The sequence below is a fragment of the Tachysurus fulvidraco genome, chromosome 24 (genome assembly GCF_022655615.1).
Source record: "Tachysurus fulvidraco isolate hzauxx_2018 chromosome 24, HZAU_PFXX_2.0, whole genome shotgun sequence".
NCBI classification, from domain to species: domain Eukaryota; kingdom Metazoa; phylum Chordata; class Actinopteri; order Siluriformes; family Bagridae; genus Tachysurus; species Tachysurus fulvidraco.
Genome location: NC_062541.1, coordinates 17852311 through 17873706, shown reverse-complemented (window position 1 = coordinate 17873706; position 21396 = coordinate 17852311). Strand labels below are relative to the sequence as shown.

The 21396-nt window shown below is 38.4% G+C and overlaps 2 protein-coding genes across 21 annotated transcripts in view; one reads left to right on the top strand and one right to left on the bottom strand.

Annotated features, from left to right (window-relative positions):
• Positions 1-2659: 2659 nt before the first annotated feature.
• Positions 2660-14398, top strand: si:ch211-80h18.1 (uncharacterized protein LOC555593 homolog). Of its 18 annotated transcripts, XM_047808226.1 has the most exons (41): positions 2661-2774; positions 3302-3369; positions 3475-3543; positions 3975-4007; positions 5255-5296; positions 5672-5719; positions 5906-5950; positions 6369-6404; positions 6508-6552; positions 6913-6963; positions 7068-7106; positions 7227-7265; positions 7356-7451; positions 7607-7651; positions 7725-7769; positions 7850-7891; positions 8000-8047; positions 8194-8238; positions 8312-8350; positions 8579-8623; positions 8716-8763; positions 8836-8874; positions 8991-9041; positions 9404-9457; positions 9553-9609; positions 10075-10101; positions 10204-10242; positions 10316-10351; positions 10679-10711; positions 10905-10958; positions 11068-11124; positions 11227-11280; positions 11378-11422; positions 12103-12147; positions 12238-12270; positions 12351-12422; positions 12517-12567; positions 12652-12687; positions 12784-12819; positions 13467-13511; positions 13942-14398. In XM_047808226.1, exons 1-41 carry the CDS (start codon positions 2764-2766, stop codon positions 13974-13976), a joined length of 1878 nt encoding a protein of 625 aa, XP_047664182.1. In that variant the 5' UTR covers positions 2661-2763; the 3' UTR covers positions 13977-14398. The 18 variants fall into 18 exon arrangements, with proteins under 18 accessions (XP_047664173.1, XP_047664182.1, XP_047664167.1 ...); XM_047808217.1 differs by having other exon boundaries at positions 2660-2774; positions 7227-7451; positions 10908-10958; positions 11230-11280; XM_047808211.1 differs by having other exon boundaries at positions 7227-7451; positions 8839-8874.
• A 1217-nt stretch (positions 14399-15615) lies between these two features.
• hsf1 (heat shock transcription factor 1) overlaps positions 15616-21396 on the bottom strand; it is a 42975-nt gene continuing 37194 nt past the window's right edge. The window contains exons 11-15 of one of the 3 annotated variants that reach the window (XM_027166610.2): positions 19252-19329; positions 18490-18595; positions 17538-17588; positions 17339-17399; positions 15616-17002 (exon numbers count right to left, since the gene is read on the bottom strand). In XM_027166610.2, coding sequence (XP_027022411.1) covers positions 16803-17002; positions 17339-17399; positions 17538-17588; positions 18490-18595; positions 19252-19329 — 496 coding nt within the window. In that variant the 3' untranslated portion in view covers positions 15616-16802. The remainder of the gene's footprint in view (positions 17003-17338; positions 17400-17537; positions 17589-18489; positions 18596-19251; positions 19330-21396) is intronic. The other 2 variants (XM_027166611.2, XM_027166612.2) reach the window with 2 other exon arrangements.

Sequence of the window (21396 nt, the reverse complement as noted above, 5' to 3'; positions counted from 1 at the left end):
TAGCCACAAACCCAATGATGTCGCTTTTGTGGGGAGTCATGCATTCAATGCTAAAATTGACTTCTCTACTAGCATTAACTCAAAAGAGTAGGAGCTCTTCAGCCTCTTTCTGCTTAGTCTTTGCTCTTGGAATGGTCAAAGTTATTCTGCAACTCAGACCGGACAGGACTACGTTTTGAAAGTGTCTTCTGTGACCAGCCAGTCAGTCATCTTGCAAGACTTCTTTACTCTGCCTCATAGCAATTGTTTGGGAGGCATTTTCAAATGTGTGGCATCACTGGAATTGATATAATATTGTATTTAGTAATATCATATTGAGCTTCATTTATCTCTTAAAGCTATGAAAATGTGCAGACTGTTTTCTTTTTTAATACGACTGACTTAATGTGTGTCATGAGGCACCGTGATTAATCATAATGTCTACCTGAATCTGCCCACACTTATACCATTAGTCAAGCAATACTGCAGATTGGATTCCTCCCATAGACATTATACAGTATACAGAATATCCTGGGTACTCAAACACCACTTGTCCCATAATTTCAGTCAGAACTTGTTTCTAAACAAAGCATCCTCTTCTAGAGGAGCAGAGCTGTCTCCTGACCAACAAGATAAAAGATTGTTTATAACAAGGCTTGAGATGTTGTTGAAACACATGAACAGAGGAAACAGTCTGTACGCATGAGAAAAATGTGAAAATGCAAATTTTCTTCAGTTAGTGTCTCATACTCCCCGCATGTTGTACTTCAGCATGGAAACCTAATAATAAAACACCTGCGGAATCTTTGTTGTGTGTTTTACTGTATACATTTTCCAAGCCTGTGAATTTCCAGGAAAACATCTTGTATTCTGCCCCTTTAATTCTGTCAACATGGCACACCAAACTCTGTGTGAACAGAGACATAACCTCAGTGGCTGACCCCTAACCTCAGCCAAACTGGATGGAACCAGCACCAAGGATTTGGGATCTAATCTCATCACCCAAGATAGGCTCCAAAGCTGCTATGGTTTCATCACATTACAGAGGGCCATTGTCCTGGAGCAGGCAGGCCTGCAGGAAGCCAGAGAAGCATAGGACACAAATCTGGCTAAGAGAAATCTTGGCAAAATGACCAGCAGACCCCTCTTGCATGTAATAATGTAGCCTTTCTATACATCCTCACCTCTGAACCGGGTCATTTAATCTTGTGGGGCAGATTTGAGCTCTCATTTCCAAAGGAACAGTTTACTCTAGAGCCAGCTTGTACACGGAGGTTCAAAACAATTGTGGTGACAGGAAACCTCTCAGTCAGTTCACAGCAAACTGATAAAGAATCAATGGGAAGAAGTTTGAGAATAATAGGAGATGGAATCTTTTACTCATAACACAAACATGTAAAATAATACTGAGCAGTACTTTTCACAATGGAACAATGACAGCCTGTTTGAAGTAAAGCAGCTCATCACAGAGAGCTTATTAAATAAATAAATATGGTACCTGCTCTCATTAATTACATTCTAAAGCAGAAAGCTTGCCTGTTACTGTGGCAAGCGGAACGGGAATGCAATCTTCCGCCAAGGTAGCAGGTATTCAGTAACAGAAAAGCAGCATTAATGCATTAAGCTGTACTGATACTGTTAATGCATATGGATAGATGTCTTCATGTAAAAAATATCCCTTGTAGTAATGCTACTCCTGGATAGTCAGTATAAGATCTTATATATAATAATCCTTTGCTGACCAAAGACAATGGGTCCAGGAAAGAAAGTTTTGGACTCAACACCACAGAAGGAACCAGTTGGATAATCAGCACTTTAAGGTCTTGCTAACTAGGTCACCTACCTAAGACCAGTGCAGTTTCTCCAGTACATTCATTATACAACTTCCTGGTGTCACTCTTTTCTGACTACACGTGTGACAGTAAAATCTGAGAGAGATGGAGCAAGATAGAGAGGGGAGAGAGAGAGAGAGAGAGAGAGAGAGAGAGAGAGAGAGAGAGAGAGAGAGAGAGAGAGAGAGAGAGAGAGGAGAGAGAGAGAGAGGAAGAGAGATGGTTCCAGATAGAGAGATAGAGCTAGATAGATCTGGGTTGGTTGTTTTGTATTGGTGTTGCTAGGTTATCTGCTCCCGCTCTCTAGCTCTCGCTCTATGCTATAGCTAGCTCTCTCTCTCTTTCTCCCTCCCTCTCTCGTTTTATCAGCTCTCTCTCTTTATCCATATCTCTCTCGCTCTCTAGGCTCGCTCTCTTTCGCGCCCAACTCCATACTATATCGATATCTGCTAATAGATACATATGTCTGTGGGTTGGTGGTGTTGTTTTTTTTTTTCTGTCGTTGGACCTTATATCTCCTCTTTCGATCGCTTCGCTCTAGAGAGAGAGAGAGTTTTGATTGGTAGATCCCCCCAGCTGATTTCATTCATGTTAGAGTTTCTGTACATAGAATACATATTAAGAGTTTATAGACTTCCATTAATCTGTCCATTATTGATGCTTTAATACAAAACATTACATAATTATAGGCCTTCTTTGGAGATATGCAATGTTTGTCCCAAATGTCATCAAATATATATTTTTTATTTTTGGATCATACTTTCATAAACAGTGGGAATAGCTAGACTGATAAGGGCTGGGGTTAGAAATAAAGTCCTGCCCCTTACCAAGATGGGGGATGGGAGGGTATAAAACAAATATTTGTGCCCACTGGAGCATAAGGAAGTCAAAAACCTGTGTGCCTCTTGCTCTATGTCTGTTCTTGAGTTTCCCACTTAGACCTGTACTAAAGATGTTGTCACGGTAAGTCAGTAAATACACTAATAAATATTTCCCTTAATTAACGAAATCAAGAAAAAATAGATTAGCATGTGGTAATGATAAGTAATGATGTCTGATGCCTCAAACAGGGACTTATGTGTTTAGCAAGGCTACTGCTGCTGATTATGTATAACATACAGCTTCGAACCTAAGAATAATACACTGCATGCTGCTCTAATCAGTTTCACAGTCTGCTTTGTTGTGTTCGATGTGTAGTGAATTTTAATATTTGATATTGCAATTTTGATATTTAAAAGTGTATTGTGTTTTGATGTAAAATATAACATGAATGAGTTCATCTGCTTGTTCCATTGATTTCACATTTCTTTTCAATCTCTGCATATTAAAATGAACAAGAATAGTTTATCTGAATTTAAAACAATCCATATTTCTGTAGAGTTGCTTTATATGTGGCGTGAAGCCTGTGAATGTTTTGGTTGTGTAAGATTGATATAATATACATAATACATAATACATAATATCCCACATAAGATGTTTTACTTTTGCAGAAATCTTTTAATTGCTTCAGTAGCATTTGTCTTCCTGGCAACAGCAGTTGTAGCTGCTCCAGTTGAAGGTATGATGGTGTACAATATATTTCACAGCTAACCCTATGTACATCCTCAAGCTCTGACAAAAAATGAAATTATTTAAAGTGTTATCCATGAATCTCTCATTCCAGACAAAGAACCAGAGGAAAATGATTTTGAAGCAGAAGAGGGTGAGGAAGAGCTCTCGGAGGAGGAAGAGGGTAGGAAATAAAGATCTACTTTCAGTGTGATGAGCATCCACAGACAATCCTGTTCTCACACATGTGTCAGTATAAACTGAACATAATTAGTGCAGATGTTAGCTACAACAATAAACCTAGCAATAATATTAATAATATAATAACTGTGAACTGTGAACATCCAAAAATGTGGTTTTAATCCACTTTACCTTATAAAGATAAAAAAAGAAAACAAGAATTAAAACTACACCATACAAAATGTGTATGTTGTAATGCTATGAGATAATCATAGGCACTACAAAGGACACTTCTGTTTCTACTTTAAATAGACAAGTTATGTGTAAAAAAGAGTGACCAAGAGGACTGAACTAAACTAAAGAAGAAATCATCGGAAAAGTGAAAGACTTGTGAACAGTTGTTATAAACTGTATCCATCTCCCCTTTCTTTTCAGATGATGATGACTCCAAAGGTCAACATATGAAGGGTGGGTGACAAGTTAGCAACTTACCACCAAAACTAAAAACTTCACCCATGGTTTAATAGGCCAACCTGACTCCTTGGCTTTGTATCCATAATATCTTTTGCGTGTTCAGATCTAATGATGACAAGATCAAAAATAATAATGGAACTGTAATAATAAGGCCCACTAATAAGAGATGTTTTAATATTTAACTAATGCTGACTTAATGAGGTATAAATGCTGGCACTCATCAGGAGATAAGGATGCGCATTCAGTATGTCACCAGAAAAGTCAGTAATAGGTAATAACTGTTAGGTATTAACACAGTGTTTACTCATTCTCTTATTCAATATAATGATGCAGTATTAATAAAGAATTGACCTTGTGCTATAGTACGAGTCCCGACAATTTAATATACTTTAATGTTATTTGTTATTCTGCCCTCTGTTTCAAAATGAAACCATATCTCTGGAAAGATAAATACAAAATCAGGTCTATACTCTAAGTCTATTCTCGATGTTGTGTGGTATAAAACCTCACTCCCTGTGTGGCTTCATAACACAGCTTCAGTGAAATGAGTTGATTTTAATCAGCATCTTTTTGCTAGTCCTGGTTTGTCACAAGTTACTTAATAAGGGTAGTTCGGGAAAATCCACATTGTGTACATAAAGATATGTTAATAATGTAAATTATTTTAATTAATACTGCAGGTCATGGTATTGTAGAATGAGTTAACAAGATATTAATATATATTAATATTTAACTGTAGTAAAGGCTAGACTTATGATTCAGAGGCTGTTAATGTTTGTGCTTCAACTGGTTCAATAAATATTAGTGCATGTTTTACTTCATAATTACTGAAACATTAGTTAAATATTACTATATTTCATATTTGTGGACCTAAGAATAATGTGTTATAATCTAAGAACACTTAAGGCAGGGATTGATATTTCTCACATAAACATATTTTTAAAATACTTTTATATGTTGATAAAGGTGAGATCTTGAGTATCATATCTAAAATGAGAATAATAAACATAAACCTAGTTAAAAGTACCATATAAACAGTCATAATTCACTTCAAATACATAATTGCACAGGCTTGCTTTTTTTGCTGTTACTTACAATGCAGAAGTTCTTGTAAGTCTGACAGAGTGGCATTGTCCTGTGCTTACTGACCCAACAAGAACCAAACCAACTGCTCCAACAAGATTTGATCTTGCAGAACCTCAAGGATATGTTTCTTGTTTCTCTGGATTTTTTCTCAACAGGAGCTGGAGCCCAGCAAGCCACAATGGTGCCCAAGGGCCCTGGTAAGATGATGCTAATCCTCTTTTTAGCTTTGGGGACAGATCTCCTAGGGATTTGGGAGAACACTAAACCCCCTCACCTGTGAAAAGCAGCTCAGTGGGCATAGCTTATGCTTTCTTTACTGCCGAGTGGGCAAAGTCAATCATTCTTTAATCTGGTTAGGGCTCAGGTATGTGGACAACTATGCCAACGGCTATGAAAAGCCATGCCAACAGCTCCAGGAAAGTCTGCATCTTTTTCCATGCATTTGTACATGCAGGAAAACTGAAATTAGTCTTGTGGGGCTTACAAAGAAAGCTTTGAGTTACATATGGTTGAGTGTGTGCTAAAAGATATTTCAGTGGACTGTAACCTTGCCTGGGCTTGTTCTCTTCAAGGTGTGACTGTTCTAACTGGCACTTCTCCGGTGGGCGAACCTCCAAATGGTAAGGCGAGTAAACACTATTTGTTAACCAAAGAAACAAGTCCATTAGCCCAATTTTCTCATGTATTCAGTGACCAAAAGGTCCTGAGTGAGTCTGATAGATATTCGGTGACCCCATGTCTTTCAAAATGTACTTTTAGCTTTCAAGAAAATGGAGTGTAAGAGACCCCGTCTTGTTATTTCCTAGGTTACAAAGTGAATGGAGCTGGAGCTGCACAGACAAGCCTTGGATGTAAAATACAATCCACCAATCATTCATTCGTTCATTCATTCATTTTCCACTTATCCGACCTTCTCGGGTCATGGGGAGCCTGTGCCTATCTCAGGCATCATCGGGCATCAAGGCAGGATACACCCTGGATCGAGTAACCACCAATCAGAGATAGAAAATAAAATTAATTTGGATATATGATGATCACAAAGAGGACAAAGAGGACTTCATTTAATTTCAACTCTCCTTGGCTATATTTTAAGCCAAGAATATGATAGGGACCATGTTCTCTTCCCATCATGTATTAGATATTTAACAGTTATGTATGACATGATATTATAATGTGTAATGAACCAGTGTAAACTTGTAAATCTTCAAAGTAGTATTGAAATGTAAATTGCATATATTCTGTTCATCAGCACTTCATGTCTCATTACAGCATCAAGTGGCTCAGCAACAGCAACTGGTTCTGATGGTAATGAACAACATGTCAGCCATAGATTGTGGCTTTGTTTTATTTAACCATCCAAAAAGGAAATGTCTAGCAGTTGCCTTACCATTTTTTCACATGTTTACAGGAAGTAATGGAAGAGATTCCCAAGCTTTGCCCCCAGGTTCTCAAGGTAACTCTGATTTGGTAGGGTTTCCAAACTAAGCCAAATAATGCCCTCTCCTTATCTGAAGTCCTTCAGGAGAAAACGGTGCCCACACATCAGAACAATTTTCTGAAAGTTGTTAACTGTGTGAAATGTGAAATGTGAACTATATTCATTAGTTTGGAAGGTACATTTTGTCAGAGGGAGGAGGGGCTGGTGGATATTTTTCCATTTTCCACTGCTGTGTTTGGTAATAATTAGACGTTGATGGGAATTAGCTAGCTTTTTTTTGAAAAAACCAACAACAAATGAAATAAGGAAAGAGGATATCTATTCATATCCATTCCTATGGGTTCTTGGAGGTAAAAGTGAATGATGTTATTTTAGTTGCAGGTTTAAGTGTGGCTGGTCACTGGAGCTCAACATCAAAAGTCCCTGGTAATGGCTTTTTTTAACTTAAGCATTGCTAAGAATTTATTAACAATTTATTTCAATTCTTAGTTAAATCCCAATACAGACTCCACTGAGTTTTCTGTTTGCAGGTGCAGCTGATGCTCCACACTCACACTCAGAGTCTCATGGTATTTATCTAACTGTATGTTACATACACATACACATTAATGTAGTAGATTTATTAGTTTGTTCAGGATTTACTTATATACTTTAGTGTGAGATAAGAGCCCATCTATTTTGTTCATTAGGTTCACCAAGCCAAGTATCACTGAGCCATGTGTCATCAGGTGATGTTGCTTCAAGCCATGTGTCATCAGGTGATGTTGCTTCAAGCCATGTGTCATCAGGTGATGTTGCTTCAAGCCATGTGTCATCAGGTGATGTTGCTTCAAGCCATGTGTCAAGTCTGATGTCGCCAGATCAGACAAGTGGTTCAGCTTTTGTGTCCTCTGAAGTCCAGTCGCAAACAGGAGGTATAATGAAGCAAGCATCAATCTACTTCCTTCACTGCTATGCTAGAGGCTGTCCATAAGGATTTCTTTCTAAGTGTGTGTGTGTGTGTGTGTGTGTGTGTGTGTGTGTGTGTGTGTGTGTGTGTGTGTGTGTGTGTGTGTGTGTGTATGATCAGAAGCAGCAACTACGGATGGATCAATACATGAAAATGGTGACAATGGTATGATAACATTTTCTGCTCTATTTCAGCCTGATGGTAAAAACAATCCTGTAATGCAGTTCTGTTCCTTTAGGTGAAATCCATACAGTTCATATTGGATCTCAGATTGAAGCTCCAGGTAAGGACATAGTGTGAAATACTGTATTTTTCTAAAGTTCATGCTGACATTTAACATTATGATTTTTATGGTACCTTTAGGCTCAGAGTCAGTATTAGAGAAACCAGAGACTGAGGCTAATGGTGAGTATGAAGTTTGGTATGTTGTACGTATGTTGGACAATCATTCCATCATCAAAAAAAGGTGCTTATGTTGAAAGCAACAGTTGTGATTAAGGTTTATTACTCCAGGTAATGGACACAAACAACTCATTAATGGGGAAGAGACAGGACACCCAGGTGAGAACATTGAACAATTACTGAGATTAAAGACTTTACTATGCATTTACTTCATTATCTAATACTATCTTATGAGATTTTGTGGATATTGGACTAAGCATGATTAAATTGTGGTGTGATGTCCTCATTGGATGGTTCTTACACAGGCATGAATAATTTCATGGAGGGCACGACTCAGATAGACTCAACAGGTATGTCACCGTTCTATCTCCTGTTAAAGAACAGTTGTGTTTGTAGTTCTCTGTAACAAGTTTTATTTTTCAGGTGGTTTTGAATCATTTGGCTCCAATCTGGAAATGACAGGTACAGTATGTAAATAGTTGAGGTCTTTGGTCCTTACATTGCTCAGGGAATTCAGGAACCCCTTGTTGTAAAAATGTTTTCATTTTAAATGTCTTGAATGGAAACGTCTGTGTTAGTATTCTAGCAGAATGCATGTAGTAACAGTTCTCTGAATTTCTGATCTGTGTAACATCATGAATTTCATCAAGATGCAGATGCTGAAGCTCTTTGTGTCTATTTACTGTCCAGGTATTATAGACCATTCCAGCCATGACTTCCTTATCGGTTTAATGGGTGAGCATTGCTTTTGCTCCTAAAGTGCTGCTAAATGACTTTTGTGTCTCTTCTGCTTGAAACCCACATGGTGTCATGGTGTCTCTGTGCAGGCGGCCTGGGGGACAATTTTGCTCCAGATCCCTACACTGACATTATAGGTATGTCTTCAGACCTCACTGAAGCTCCTTCAGATGTTTTGCCCACATGTCTAACCAATCATGCTATCTCAGCAGATCACATGGGACTTGCTTTCCAGGTAGAATCAACAGGTTAGTGACCCATTGTGCATAACAAAATAAACTTTCAGGTAGCTGCTTCTTTTCTGAGGAACCTGGTGTGAATCAGATTTGGGTTGCCTTGTTTCTCATTGGTAGTTCTCTTACAGGAGCTTCAGTAGATCCTGAAATCCCAGCCATTATCAGCTCAGCTCCTCCAGGTGAGGGCTTTTTCAGAATTTTCTGTATACATACTTCCTCTTTCATGGCTTTCCCCAAGATTAAAATGATTAATATTAGGTTTATATTATTAAGAATCAAATAAAGTCCAATTATAAGATTACAATAATAAGTTGCCTAGTAAGGATTAAACAAATGCTAATCCTATTCCTAGTCATATCTGAATAATATTCTGGGTTTCGTTTTCCCAAAAGCATTGCAAAGATCATTGTTAATGACTACACACTGAACACTTCTCTACTAGTTATGATGATCTGAACCTTACAATGATGTTGGGAAACAGGACCCAGAATGTTCATATGTTGTAATAATGTTCCATTAAATGTTCTGTTCTTACACTCAGACATTCACTCGGCTCCTCACTCTGAAGGAAATGGGCCAGTTGCATCTGCCACGGGTAAACATGTTTATCTATATACAAACTGTACTAAAACATGATGAAATCGAAGAGGTTGTTGTCTTTCGCTTGTCTTATTATAATGATATGATTAGATTATTCAGTGGCCTCTGACAATGGTGTTCAGTTCTACTCCCCTGGAGAAATGACAGGTGAGTCCTTAATTCAGTTCACTTTAATTTATCAGCGTAATTACAGCTTTAATAAAAGCAGCCAGTGTAGCAGAGATATGCTAATTCTCAACAGCAAATGATCAGCTACAGTATAAAATGGTTTGGTTTAGGGATGTAGGAGGGTAGGAAGGAAAATTTGGTGTAGTGATTGTATCTGATATAGTGATTAGTGTTAAGTTTGATATAGTAATTAATGATTAGGTTTGATATATGGGAGATGAGGTAGTTTAGTGGTTAAGGTGTTAAGCTAGAAGGTTGTGAGTTCAAATCCCAGGTAGCCCAAGCTGCCACTTTTGGACAACCGAACAAGGCCCTTAACCTTCAATTGTATAGAAAAATTTATATATTGATTAGTTTTGATAGAATGATTAGTTTTAATGCAGTGATTAGTTTTGATAGAATGATTAGAGTGCTTAGGTTAATTCTACTGCTTCTGGTCCTCAGATGGTGCTGATACACCCAGTATAAACGGTAAGCTATAATCGAAACAAGCTCTAATGCTGGACTGAAGTCACTGAGCAAAGGTATTGGTTTACAAATAATTCTGTTTTGTCATTCTCTCATGTCTTACAGGCAATGGCCGTCTCAGACCAGTTACAGACACACACAAAGGTATAAATTAAATTAAAAATAATGAACATTTTGAAAAAAGAAAGTACAAAGCCAGGTGTGTTGTGTTTTACAGGTGATCCTTCTGGGACCAGCAGTCACCTTTACACAAGTATGTAACCTATAAATGACACATCAGACCAAACTGTAGTCAGAAGTTTAAAGAAAATGATTATTTTATATTTTATCATCACAGTGAGAGTTTTTTGTATTAGGTAAATGTTTTATGTTCATGTTTTATTGCTACATAACACACTGCATCTGCCCACATAATGATCTTATTTTTATTTTTAGTAATATAATATTACAAATACAAAGAAAGGATCTAATTAGCCTGAATCTCCATAACAATAGATCATATATATCACTAACAAAACATTTGAAGTGAAATAAAAAGGAAGTGAGCCCTTCCCTTTAATCAGCACAGCTCTCATCTCAGCAGGTGAACACCACGGACTCATCACACACACAGGTGAGTTCAGAAGCAGATGAAACAACCATGTTGCTGGTCATTCTCATCTGTAGCACTATTTCATTAACCCACCAGTATAACGGTGTCCTGCATCATTTAAATACCAAAGAGTTTTAGCTGAGGCTTAAATCTGTAATAAGAGTCTGAGTAACAGCCGGGGATCATAAATCAGATGTTTCCATTGCTTTTTCAGCAGAAACCCTGGATGTTAAGGACCCCACCATTAGCCCACTCACAGACATCCCCTGTAAGTCTGCTAAATATTGCAGAGGTCAAAGAGCTGATATATTGTGACCTTTGACCCTAAAGTACAGCTCTAACATAATCACTAAGCTCTTCTAATGTTCTACTTGAAGCGGAAGCTGCGGTCACGTCACACGCGGCAGGTGTGGGAACACACACGGTCGTGACAGGTACATTTCAGTTAGGGATCATAAACATAGGCTATAACAAAAGTATTAAAAGATTTCAACTGTAGAGTTTAACGTGTATTCAATTACTAAGTTGTGCTTTAGCAGGTTTAGAAGGTGAATCGGTGACCAATGGACACAGACAGATTGACATAACAAGTAAGATTATGCACATGGTATCAAACTCATGCCAAAGTATACACAAAACTAATCAGTCACACATTTCATATCACTGCTGTCTGCTATTACGTTTCAGTCGTGAGTGAGTCCATCTACAGTTCTACACCTCCAGATACATTAGGTTTGTATTTGCTGACTAGACATTTCTGTACGATAAGACACACATTTTTTGTTATAGTGATAAAAAAAACAACAACCAAAGTTTCATTTTAGTTTTCAAATAATTTTATTCTTTAGGTCTGCAATGTTCACTTATTTGTTTTTAATCATTTCATAACCATATCATGCTTCCTGGTTTATGACTGGATGTGATTTAATGTAAGAATATTTGATCTTTATCCTATTGTAATGTTTTTTTTTTTTTTTTACTATTTCCTGTTAACAGCCTTCTTGAATTTCTCTCTGCCTTCTGAATTGGTCTTTACGATTTAAACTCTTTGTGCAGTTTTTTGGTCCAGAGCAGAAGATGAGCCACATTTATATAATCGTCTGTATATTAATATATTTGTACAAAGGGTTTAAGAGAGACAGAAAGCTGAGAGGAATTAATCAGCAAAAATGATCAAAAATAAATAAATAAATAAATCCCACAAGATTAAATGTATTGATGCTCATGAAATCAGTAACCCACTGAAGGTTGAAAATAACTGTGGTGTCTAATAAAACAAGCTCACGGTTATTCTATTATAATCCCTAACTGCTCCTGGGGTGACACGGTCACTGTTCAATACTTAATGTGGTTGTTTAGTGTCATATAGCAGGAAAGTCATTTCCATTACTAACTGAAGTAATCTTACACAGGGTATGAAAGCACTGGTGTGACTGAAGGAATCTCAAATCATACAGGTAAAGTCCCCTTTCATTCAGCCCTGAGTGATGGATTTGTTGACTCACATATGCAGCTGTTTCATAATGAGCTTGTCTTCTCAAACACAGATTCTGTGATTGATACTGGAGCTGGATTTACAGGTGAGTTTGATTTATACACTAAAGAATATTTCATTGAGCTTTTCAAACGTCTCACAGCTGAGATGCTGAGTGACTGTAAGATTCTTTGATCAAAACCCCTATTTTAGATGCCTCACAGACACATTATAGCATGGTCCAGACGGAGCTCATAGGTAAGTGGAGTTTAAAATCAGACATAATACAGGAGTCAGAACAGTCATGGATTGTTCATTCATGCTCATAGATGCTTAATAATGCTTTATTCAGTCACAGGGGATCCAGCTGGAGTCTCCTTACACACACATGCTATGGGAACAGGTGGGTCGGTCGGGCTATGAGACGATGTTTAAACATGGATGAAGCTAAACATTGCAGGATTTTTACATTTCTGTTTGTTTCCAGCTGTCACTGAACCTCAAGGGACTCTCAGGGGTCTAAGTAAGTTTAGTGTTCATTAAAGTAATTGAAGAAAACTATCAGGAAATATCAATACTATTAATAATAAATTACTCACCAATTTTCACTTCTCCACAGACCAACCTGGTGCTACTGAACAGACACAAGCAGCTGGTAAGGCTAATGTTAGTTAACAGCTGAAATAATGATCATCACCTACACTGGACACATGCTTTTGCCCTTCAAAAGGAGTTAGTTTCACGTGTTTTTGATAAGTGTGTGCTCACGTGAGCCCTCACACCCAATACGCTCTGAGTGTTGGATGTAATGATGTTTGTTTGTCTGTCAGGGTTTTGACTATAGAGGAACAGAACACAAACCTCACTATCAGGTTTATTTTTGTCTAGATTAAAATTGAAAAATGATCTTTTAGGGAAATTGCAGAAATGTTATTTGTGTAAACATTTCTATCTTGAAATTTGACAGAAATGTTAAGAAATTTATATAATCATTTGTAAATTTGACTACATGTAAGACTCCTTCACTTTTAATCTTTCACACTCAGTAATATCTGATTAACTAGCCCAGACTGGCTGAGACCCACTAGCCCTCATGAAGTATCTGCTGTTTTCAACTCTTTATCCAGGTTGTCAAACGTTACCTTCCTCAGATCAGACCTACAGACTTCTCCACACCATGTGTCTTATTTTATTGTCTGTTCTGAATTGTTGCTGTATTTTGTTAGTAAATCAGCTGAAATGTGTCTTTAAACAGATCCTCAATAGCTCTTTTCTCTTGCTGGTTTTGTTTGTTCTGTCCAGTTTCAGCAGGTGAACAGTACCACACATCTGGTCAGGGTCCTGAAGGTGGGTCTCAAAGCTTCCTATCATGATACTATCAAGGGGTTTAACTGTTCACCCAACAGTACACTATAAATGGACATATTAATAAAGACTTAATCAGCTTAAAGATTATTTTCATGACTGGGGAACACAGTAAGCCCCGGGCGAAGCTGCTGTGCTACGATAGCGTGCGGTAAGATGTAGAGGATAAACCAGGTGTGTAAACAGCCGCTCTAGTGCATTCTTATCTGGACAATGGCCAGGAAACAGAAACGGCTCCAGGTTTTTATTCCAACCAAAAAGAAGCTGTGTATCTGCTGAAGGTCCAGAGTGACGGATGAAGCAGGTGCAGTCAGGTGTATGTTTGCTGGATTGGAGTGAAAACCTGCACTCGTTCTTTGTGTGAGATTGGACTCTATGTTTCAATGATCATAATCAGATTCGCTCCTGACAGGTGCAGAAAATGTGGAACTGGAAGATACCTGCTGACTTCCACATGAAGCCCCGTGTGAGGTTTCTGCGCTACAGATTTCAGTGTATGGACCAGACGGCCTGGCAGAGGAACAGCGACCCCGACCACTAGCCTTAGCTTTGATTCATGTGTCTCAGTTTTTTATGTTTAAATATTTAAACATTAAGATGACACTGTAATGAACAGGTTATTGCACCTGTTTGTAATTTTAAGCAGCCATACCGTATTTTTTTATTCGAAGGGGCGAGGGACAAATTTAATCAGAGGGGATAAATTCTGACCCTTTAAACTCCACGTGTTTAAACACACAAGGCTTCAAATCTAACTTCTTGCTGTATTTCCTTGCCTAGCTGTGTGAACAATATCTACGTGTCATATATTGTACATTTCTAAATGTCATTTGAATCACATTAAATTCAACGTCTATTTTGAACATCTAGATCAAACATTTTTAATGGCTATAGATTGAAAAAAAAAAAAAGATTATAGAATTATTCCATTGTTATAGATATGACAGCATGTTCAGCTTCACAGTCTCAGGTGAGATTGTGAGAAATGATTCAGAGGCAGTGTGAGAGTCAATATTCTTGGTCATAGAAACTGTAATATGAACTGAGGTGTTATTCCTTTGTAGGGATATAGATCTGTCTGATAAAGTTTGTGTGAGAGAATTAATTTGCTGATTTTTCAACACACTTGACTTACGTGTGAAAGTTTGAAGAAGGAAACACTGCTCTTCTGCTTTAGATGCAGAGGACAAACATTTAAAGCAAAAAATGTATTTATATAAATCATCAGTGCACATTTCAGTGTAGAGGAGCATTAACCCAGCACAAGTTAACATGTCTTTATGGTTAAGTCCTTTATGGTTTATTACCATCGCTGGACTCTTTACTCTTTTCAAGTTAATCTTTTTGGTTCTTTAGGAATATTAGTTGCTCAGGTTCTCACACGAGCAGCTTCTTCTGCACCATGTGACTCTTCTCACGTTTCAATTCTGACCAAGTTCCTTTCAAAATGTTTTTATTTGAAACATACACAAAGTATTGTTCACATGCGTAAGAAAATAATTTAGCCGTGTCTCTATTATAGATATCTAATATGAGCCAGATGATTGTAAATATTATAAATGAACAACGATATATATTATTTATATATAATAATATATAATATTATTGTTGTCTTCACACCACATTGCTCTCGGTTTTAAAAAGGAAAAAGAAAGGTGGACTGAACAGAGTCACCAGAGGGCAGCATGTGTACAACATAAACCCAAACCTCTCCACTCCTGACTCACTCACAGAACTGTCTCTGTAGTCCAGAAAAGTAAGGATGTGTAGCGCACTGCTATTACAGAAGAATTAATACACATCAGACTCATTACACTCAGGATCATTTGTAAAAACCTGTTCCTGGTGTCCTTTGGCTGTGTTACCATGACAACACATCTTTAGTTCTACTTTTTTTTTTCTCCAAACACATTTTCATTAAATTATTCAATTCACACACTGAATTGGATTTGAATTTCATTTGAATCTACTGAGTAATAAGGTGGGAGCCAGACTTTAAATAGCTGTGTCTCTTCAAGCTAATTACTTACCCAAATATGACTCTTGGACCTAAATGTATTTAAAAAACACCACGCAGTGACACTGCTGCTTTAAGCCTCTTGTTAGAATGAATGTGTACCAGTGGCTGACAAAACAAGGACCTAGAGTGTGCTACAATATTCTACTATACATCTTTAACTGGAAATGAACAGAGTAGCCGTTAGAGCCTGAGCTGGTGATGTGGAGTCATGTGGGCTGCACTCACTCCCCATCACCTGCACTCTTATTTACACCTCAATCATCAAAATATGATCAAAATCAAGCAAAATATGAAGCCATTGTGAAACAGGGTCTGGATCACAGCACAATTTAAAGTCATCCAGACACAAGATTAACTTCCTCACGTCAAAAAAATAATAATCTCAGTGCACCAAAACCTTATATTCTCCATGTCAGCTGGTCAGTGAAGCTCTACTGGAGTAACTCCTGTTAAAATATCTGTGAGATGATGCAACAGCTTTAATGGTGCAAATTAAAATCTCTTGGCAACTTTTAAAAACCATTACACTAAAATACAAATGTAAGAGGAAGCTTAGAGTTCAGGGCAGAGACTGACCTCAGAAGCTACAGTAATAAGAGATCCCCCCCCCCACACACACCCCCCCCAGGCACACACCCCCACACACCCCAGGCACACACCCCCACACAGACAGACAGACACACCCACCCACACACAAGCACAGACCGACAGACAGACCCCCCACACACACACCCCCCACACACACTTTGTTATTTCATTATGATATGTAGGTTAGTAAAAGCCTCAACTCAAGCGGAGCTCTCGTGTATTTATAACTGATTCTGTACATATAACTGTAGTATAGGGTTCTGCTTGTTAAATATTCTCAGCACAGCGTTAATTGATTGTTAGACTGATTAAGATTAAACGAGTCAGTCTGTATAAACTCATTTCCTGTGTTAGTAGACTAAGTGTTAGTCATGACCATGGAGCGGTCCTGCTCTGAGAAGTCCAGATAAGGTTTTTAAACACTCGCCTGCTGTGCAGCTACGTAATGAAACATGAACTGGTTTCATAACCAATGTGGACACGGAAAAACTGCACTGAAAGATTCTTATATTGCTGTCAGGGGGTTCAAACTTTAAAAAGAGCAAACAGAACAAGAAAGAAAACAATGACTAACACATTATTCTAACAATAAAGACTACATAAAATAAACCCCCACACAGATGACTCATTATAAGCTGTTTGTTGAGCTGTTGTTTTTTTTTCTACTATAGCTTAGGGACTTCAGGTACTGTAGGCTGGTAGTCAGTGGTCAGCAGTGAGATGGTAGGATCATCAGTAGGGTCAGAGCTGAAATACGAGTCTCCCTCCAGCTCCAGCAGAATGGGCAGATCCTCACCCGAGTTGTCACTGCTCATGGGGTCGGACACCACCACGGGCTGAGCCGTGTACTGAACAAGCTGATTTCCTGAAACAACATCAAAAACATGCTGATGATCTCAACCTTAAATATATTAAACCAAAGGAACTGTGGAACCAAGAAGGACACCATCAGATAAACCTCAATAAAACACTGCTGAGGGACTCAACCTCAGAAAATGAGTCCAATCGTGTTACTGATTCAACACATTTATTTTACTTAAAAAATAAAGTGGAATAATAATGATGATAATAATAATAATAATAATAATAATAATAAATTACAAGATATTGTGATCGTCATCATTATTATTAGGTTGAATGGACTGAGGGTAAAAAAAGGATCAGTTAAAAGCCCCACAACACAGCAGTACAGGATCAGTACCTGGTTCAATGTGGTCAGTGCACTCATTGTCTTTGGCAGGTTCGGACAACAACTCCTGAATCTGTAATCACATCAGATCAGGATTCATATCTGCGCACACACGCGCACGCACACACACGCACGCACACACACGCACGCACACGCGCACACACACACGCACGCACGCACCTCCCAGCATCTCACACACAGTCATACTTACAGTTGCCAGACTGTCCAGGTCGAAGTCAGTGCCAGTGTTTGAACTGAAGATCTACAAAATATTTGTAATAAATTTTAGTAGCAGAATCAGCACTGTTACACAACTCTTATAAATCTGAGCATATGAGAAATACAATGTGTGGGAACACGACTCAGGTGTGTATAGTGTCTGGATGACATTTTTGAGCTTGAACTATTAAAATACGTAGTAAACGAATAGGTCTTCAGAATAACTGAGTAGGAGAAATCATTTATACCCAAAAGAAGAGAACAAGAAATAGACTATAATTACTATTATTACTAACATTATAAAGCAGCAGCAGCTGCACTGGACATCCACATAGTGTAGAAGCTGGGAGTCGGTCCCAAGTGCATAAAGCTCTTACACACTGTCCAGATCAGGACATCAATCACGATGATGGGGGAAAGTTTAAGGAGACAGAAGTCAGTGTGGGGTTTTGCTAAACATTTTACAGTTCCACGGAGTAACTTGATGGACGAGAAGGATTTAGATCAATGAATGCTGTTTTTAATCCTCCTTATATTAGGCTACAATATGAGCTCACATGGATGTGTTTCTGTAGAGACACAACACTACGGGAGAAGAGTAAACCTGCTGGGTCTCTCCACATCACCCCCTCAGTGTGGATTACTGTCCTATTACAACACTTCTCACTAGAGTCAGTGCAGGACCTTTATACTGGTTTAATCAGTTTACACTTACATTTCTAACATTTGAGTGTTTAATAATGTTACAGTGGTCCTGTGGTAGAAATCTAGAATAATAAAATGGGCGTCATGATTTTGGGTCACTAAATATTCATGATGTCAATGAGTTCATCTGATCAGAACATCCAGATGACCACGAATACAGTTTAGTAGGGCCACCCCCCCCCCCCCCACACACACTCAAACAGTTTTCAGTGTAGCACAAGTGAGCAAAAAACACTCACATCAAAGAGAGGTGAGGAATCAAAGCTAATGGTCTGCTTGTTGAAGATCGCCTGTAGGTTTTCCAAGCTGCTGTCGATGCTGTCCAGATGCTCACTGAGCTCATTCCTGGCCAGAAAATTAACCCTTTAGTTCAGGTGCTATAAAACAGCCACATCTTTAGGTGATCATTGTTTCTTTTGTAGCTCACGCTGTAGTTAAAAAACAAAATCAAACATATTTTAGTGATACCCAGGAAGTTACAGAGCTGTGCCACACGCTGGTGATGAACATGGGGAAAGGCAAGGCCTCAGGGAACCGGTCATTTACTGATGGACTTCTTTTATTATTTCAGCACTGAGGAGGGGGTGTGTGGAATGTACATGCATCACATGTTTGTCATGCCACACTCCATCACCAAATATCAGCTTTGACCATCATGCTAACCGCAGAGCTTTGTGAAGCTGCTGCTCTCGCTGCCGAGCTGAGGAACCTCCGATCACTTCAGTGCGTATAATAGGGTGAAGCAGATCTAATGAGAAATGATGAGCTGTACAGGATCCCCTGCTACAAGCATCATGCAGCTTAGCAATTTGCCACCATTCAAAGCATGGGTCATCTATCAGTCACCCGTATAAACCCTGGGAAAGTATGAAGTGTTGAGGCTCCTAGGGGCCGGAAGCAGAGAGCAGTGGCTGTGTGTGTTTAGTGTCAATGGGCCGTGACAGCTTATTGAGCACAGCGCTGCACGTTCTGGGGTGAGCGCGGTCAACAGAAATGCTAACCGTGGAAGTGATCTGAGGTGAGAAGACGAAGAGGAGAGGCTGGGAAAAGGACGGGACACCTCAGACGTCTTGGGGCAACTGAAAAGATAGAAGAACAACATGGCACTGGAGACAGTGGGAGTGGAAACACCACACCATTACTCCTCTCACCCGTGGAGAACCGGCCTGAGAGAAGAGCTCAGTGCTTCTACAGTCATGAGGGTATGGAAATGTTAAAATCACGTCAATCTGTAGAATCCATCACACAGGTGTAGTTGTTATGGAAACCACCCCTGTGTGGTGGATTCTTCAGATTGACGTGATTTAGAATCCATCACACAGGTATAGTTGCTATGGAAACAAATGGTCTAAATGAACACTGAATAAAAACACAGAGGAAAGGAAATTCGGGTCTGATTCTGTAAGCCTGCATTCACACTAGCGAGTCAGCTGCAGCTCATCACTACTACTGTGTCTAGAGGGACAGAATGGACAAGGACAGAATGTCAGAATTAATTTATACTTTTAGTTCAGATAAGAAAGGGTCACAGCTTAAATGTAGCCATGATTGTGTTCAATTTACTTGAATTTAAATGTACATCAAACGAGTTCTAATGTTTTAAAGTGAAAGAGTAAAAATCACAGAGGCTTCAATTAAATAGCACACTAATCACACACTAAGCCTCAGGCTCCATATTAGCTATTAACAAGTTACCTGTGCTAGCTACAAGTACTTTACTGAGAAGCTCAAAGCTTTAGATTCTGTGTCTCCACAGACTTCAGTTCAGCAGTTGTATATAACAGGATAAAAATAGATCACAGTTATAAGATTTCAGGCAGTGCGTATGAACTAACTGCAGTTTTGAGAGTGCAGACATAATGCAGACATAAGGAGTCATGTGCAGCAGTCACTGAAATCACACCTCAGGGTCATGCATGTACACAGACAATGAGCAACTGCCTGTCACTCGCTCGCTAGTGAGAAAGCAGGATAAGAGAGCAGTAAGGTGTGAATAATTGACATATAGCTTATTAAGATGTTTGAGGTAATGTCTAGCTGTGCAGTGTTGGGATACAGTGAACAGTGGTACAGGCAGAGTTTGACAGAAGTATAACATCATAAGGCACATACAATAAGTGTGTTTACTCAGAGAGGTGTGAACTTATGTCAATGTATATGTGTACGTTTATAATGTGTGTGTACCTGTATAATGTGTAAGCGTATAATGTGTGTGTACTTGTATAATGTGTACGCGTATAATGTGTGTGTGTACGTGTATAATGTGTGTGTGTACATGTATAATGTGTACGCATATAATGTGTGTGTAAGTGTATAATGTACGTGTGTACGTGTATAATGTACGTGTGTAAGTGTATAATGTATGTGTGTACTCGTATAATGTACGTGTATAATGTATGTGTGCAAGTGTATAAAGTATGTGTGTACGTGTATAATGTATGTGTGTGTACGTGTATAATGTATGTGTGTAAGTGTATAATGTATGTGTGTACGTGTGTAAGTGTATAATGTACGTGTGTACGTGTATAATGTATGTGTACGCATATAATGTGTGTGTAAGTGTATAATGTATGTGTAAGTATATAATGTATGTGTGTACATGTATAACGTATGTGTGTACGTGTGTAAGTGTATAATGTACGCGTGTACGTGTATAATGTATGTGTGTAAGTGTATAATGTACGTGTGTAAGTGTATAACGTATGTGTGTACGTGTGTAAGTGTATAATGTATGTGTGTACGTGTATAATGTATGTGTACGCATATAATGTGTGTGTAAGTGTATAATGTATGTGTAAGTGTATAATGTGTACGCATATAATGTGTGTGTGTATGTGTATAATGTATGTGTTTAAGTGTATAATGTATGTGTGTAAGTGTATAATGTATGTGTGTAAGTGTATAATGTGTACGCATATAATGTGTGTGTGTATGTGTATAATGTATGTGTACGTGTACGTGTATAATGTATGTGAGTGTGAAATGGTATGAGCCTGATAAAGCCTTCATCTACCACTCAACCCTGAACAAGGTAGGAGGTCATTTGCATGTGTCAGTTGGCAGTGAAACTGCTCTAGGCCAATTTTTTGCTTGCATACAATAGTTAAAAGTAGTCAAATACACCAGAGCAGCTTAGTGTAAAGAAA

What these genes read in the sequence shown, in the direction of transcription:
- si:ch211-80h18.1 (XM_027166606.2), top strand. An exon ending in CTCACACTCAGAGTCTCATG is followed by an intron (nt 7,107 to 7,226) that starts GTATTTATCTAA and finishes TTTGTTCATTAG; the next exon opens with GTTCACCAAGCCAAGTATCA. An exon ending in AACACACACGGTCGTGACAG is followed by an intron (nt 11,125 to 11,226) that starts GTACATTTCAGT and finishes GTTGTGCTTTAG; the next exon opens with CAGGTTTAGAAGGTGAATCG.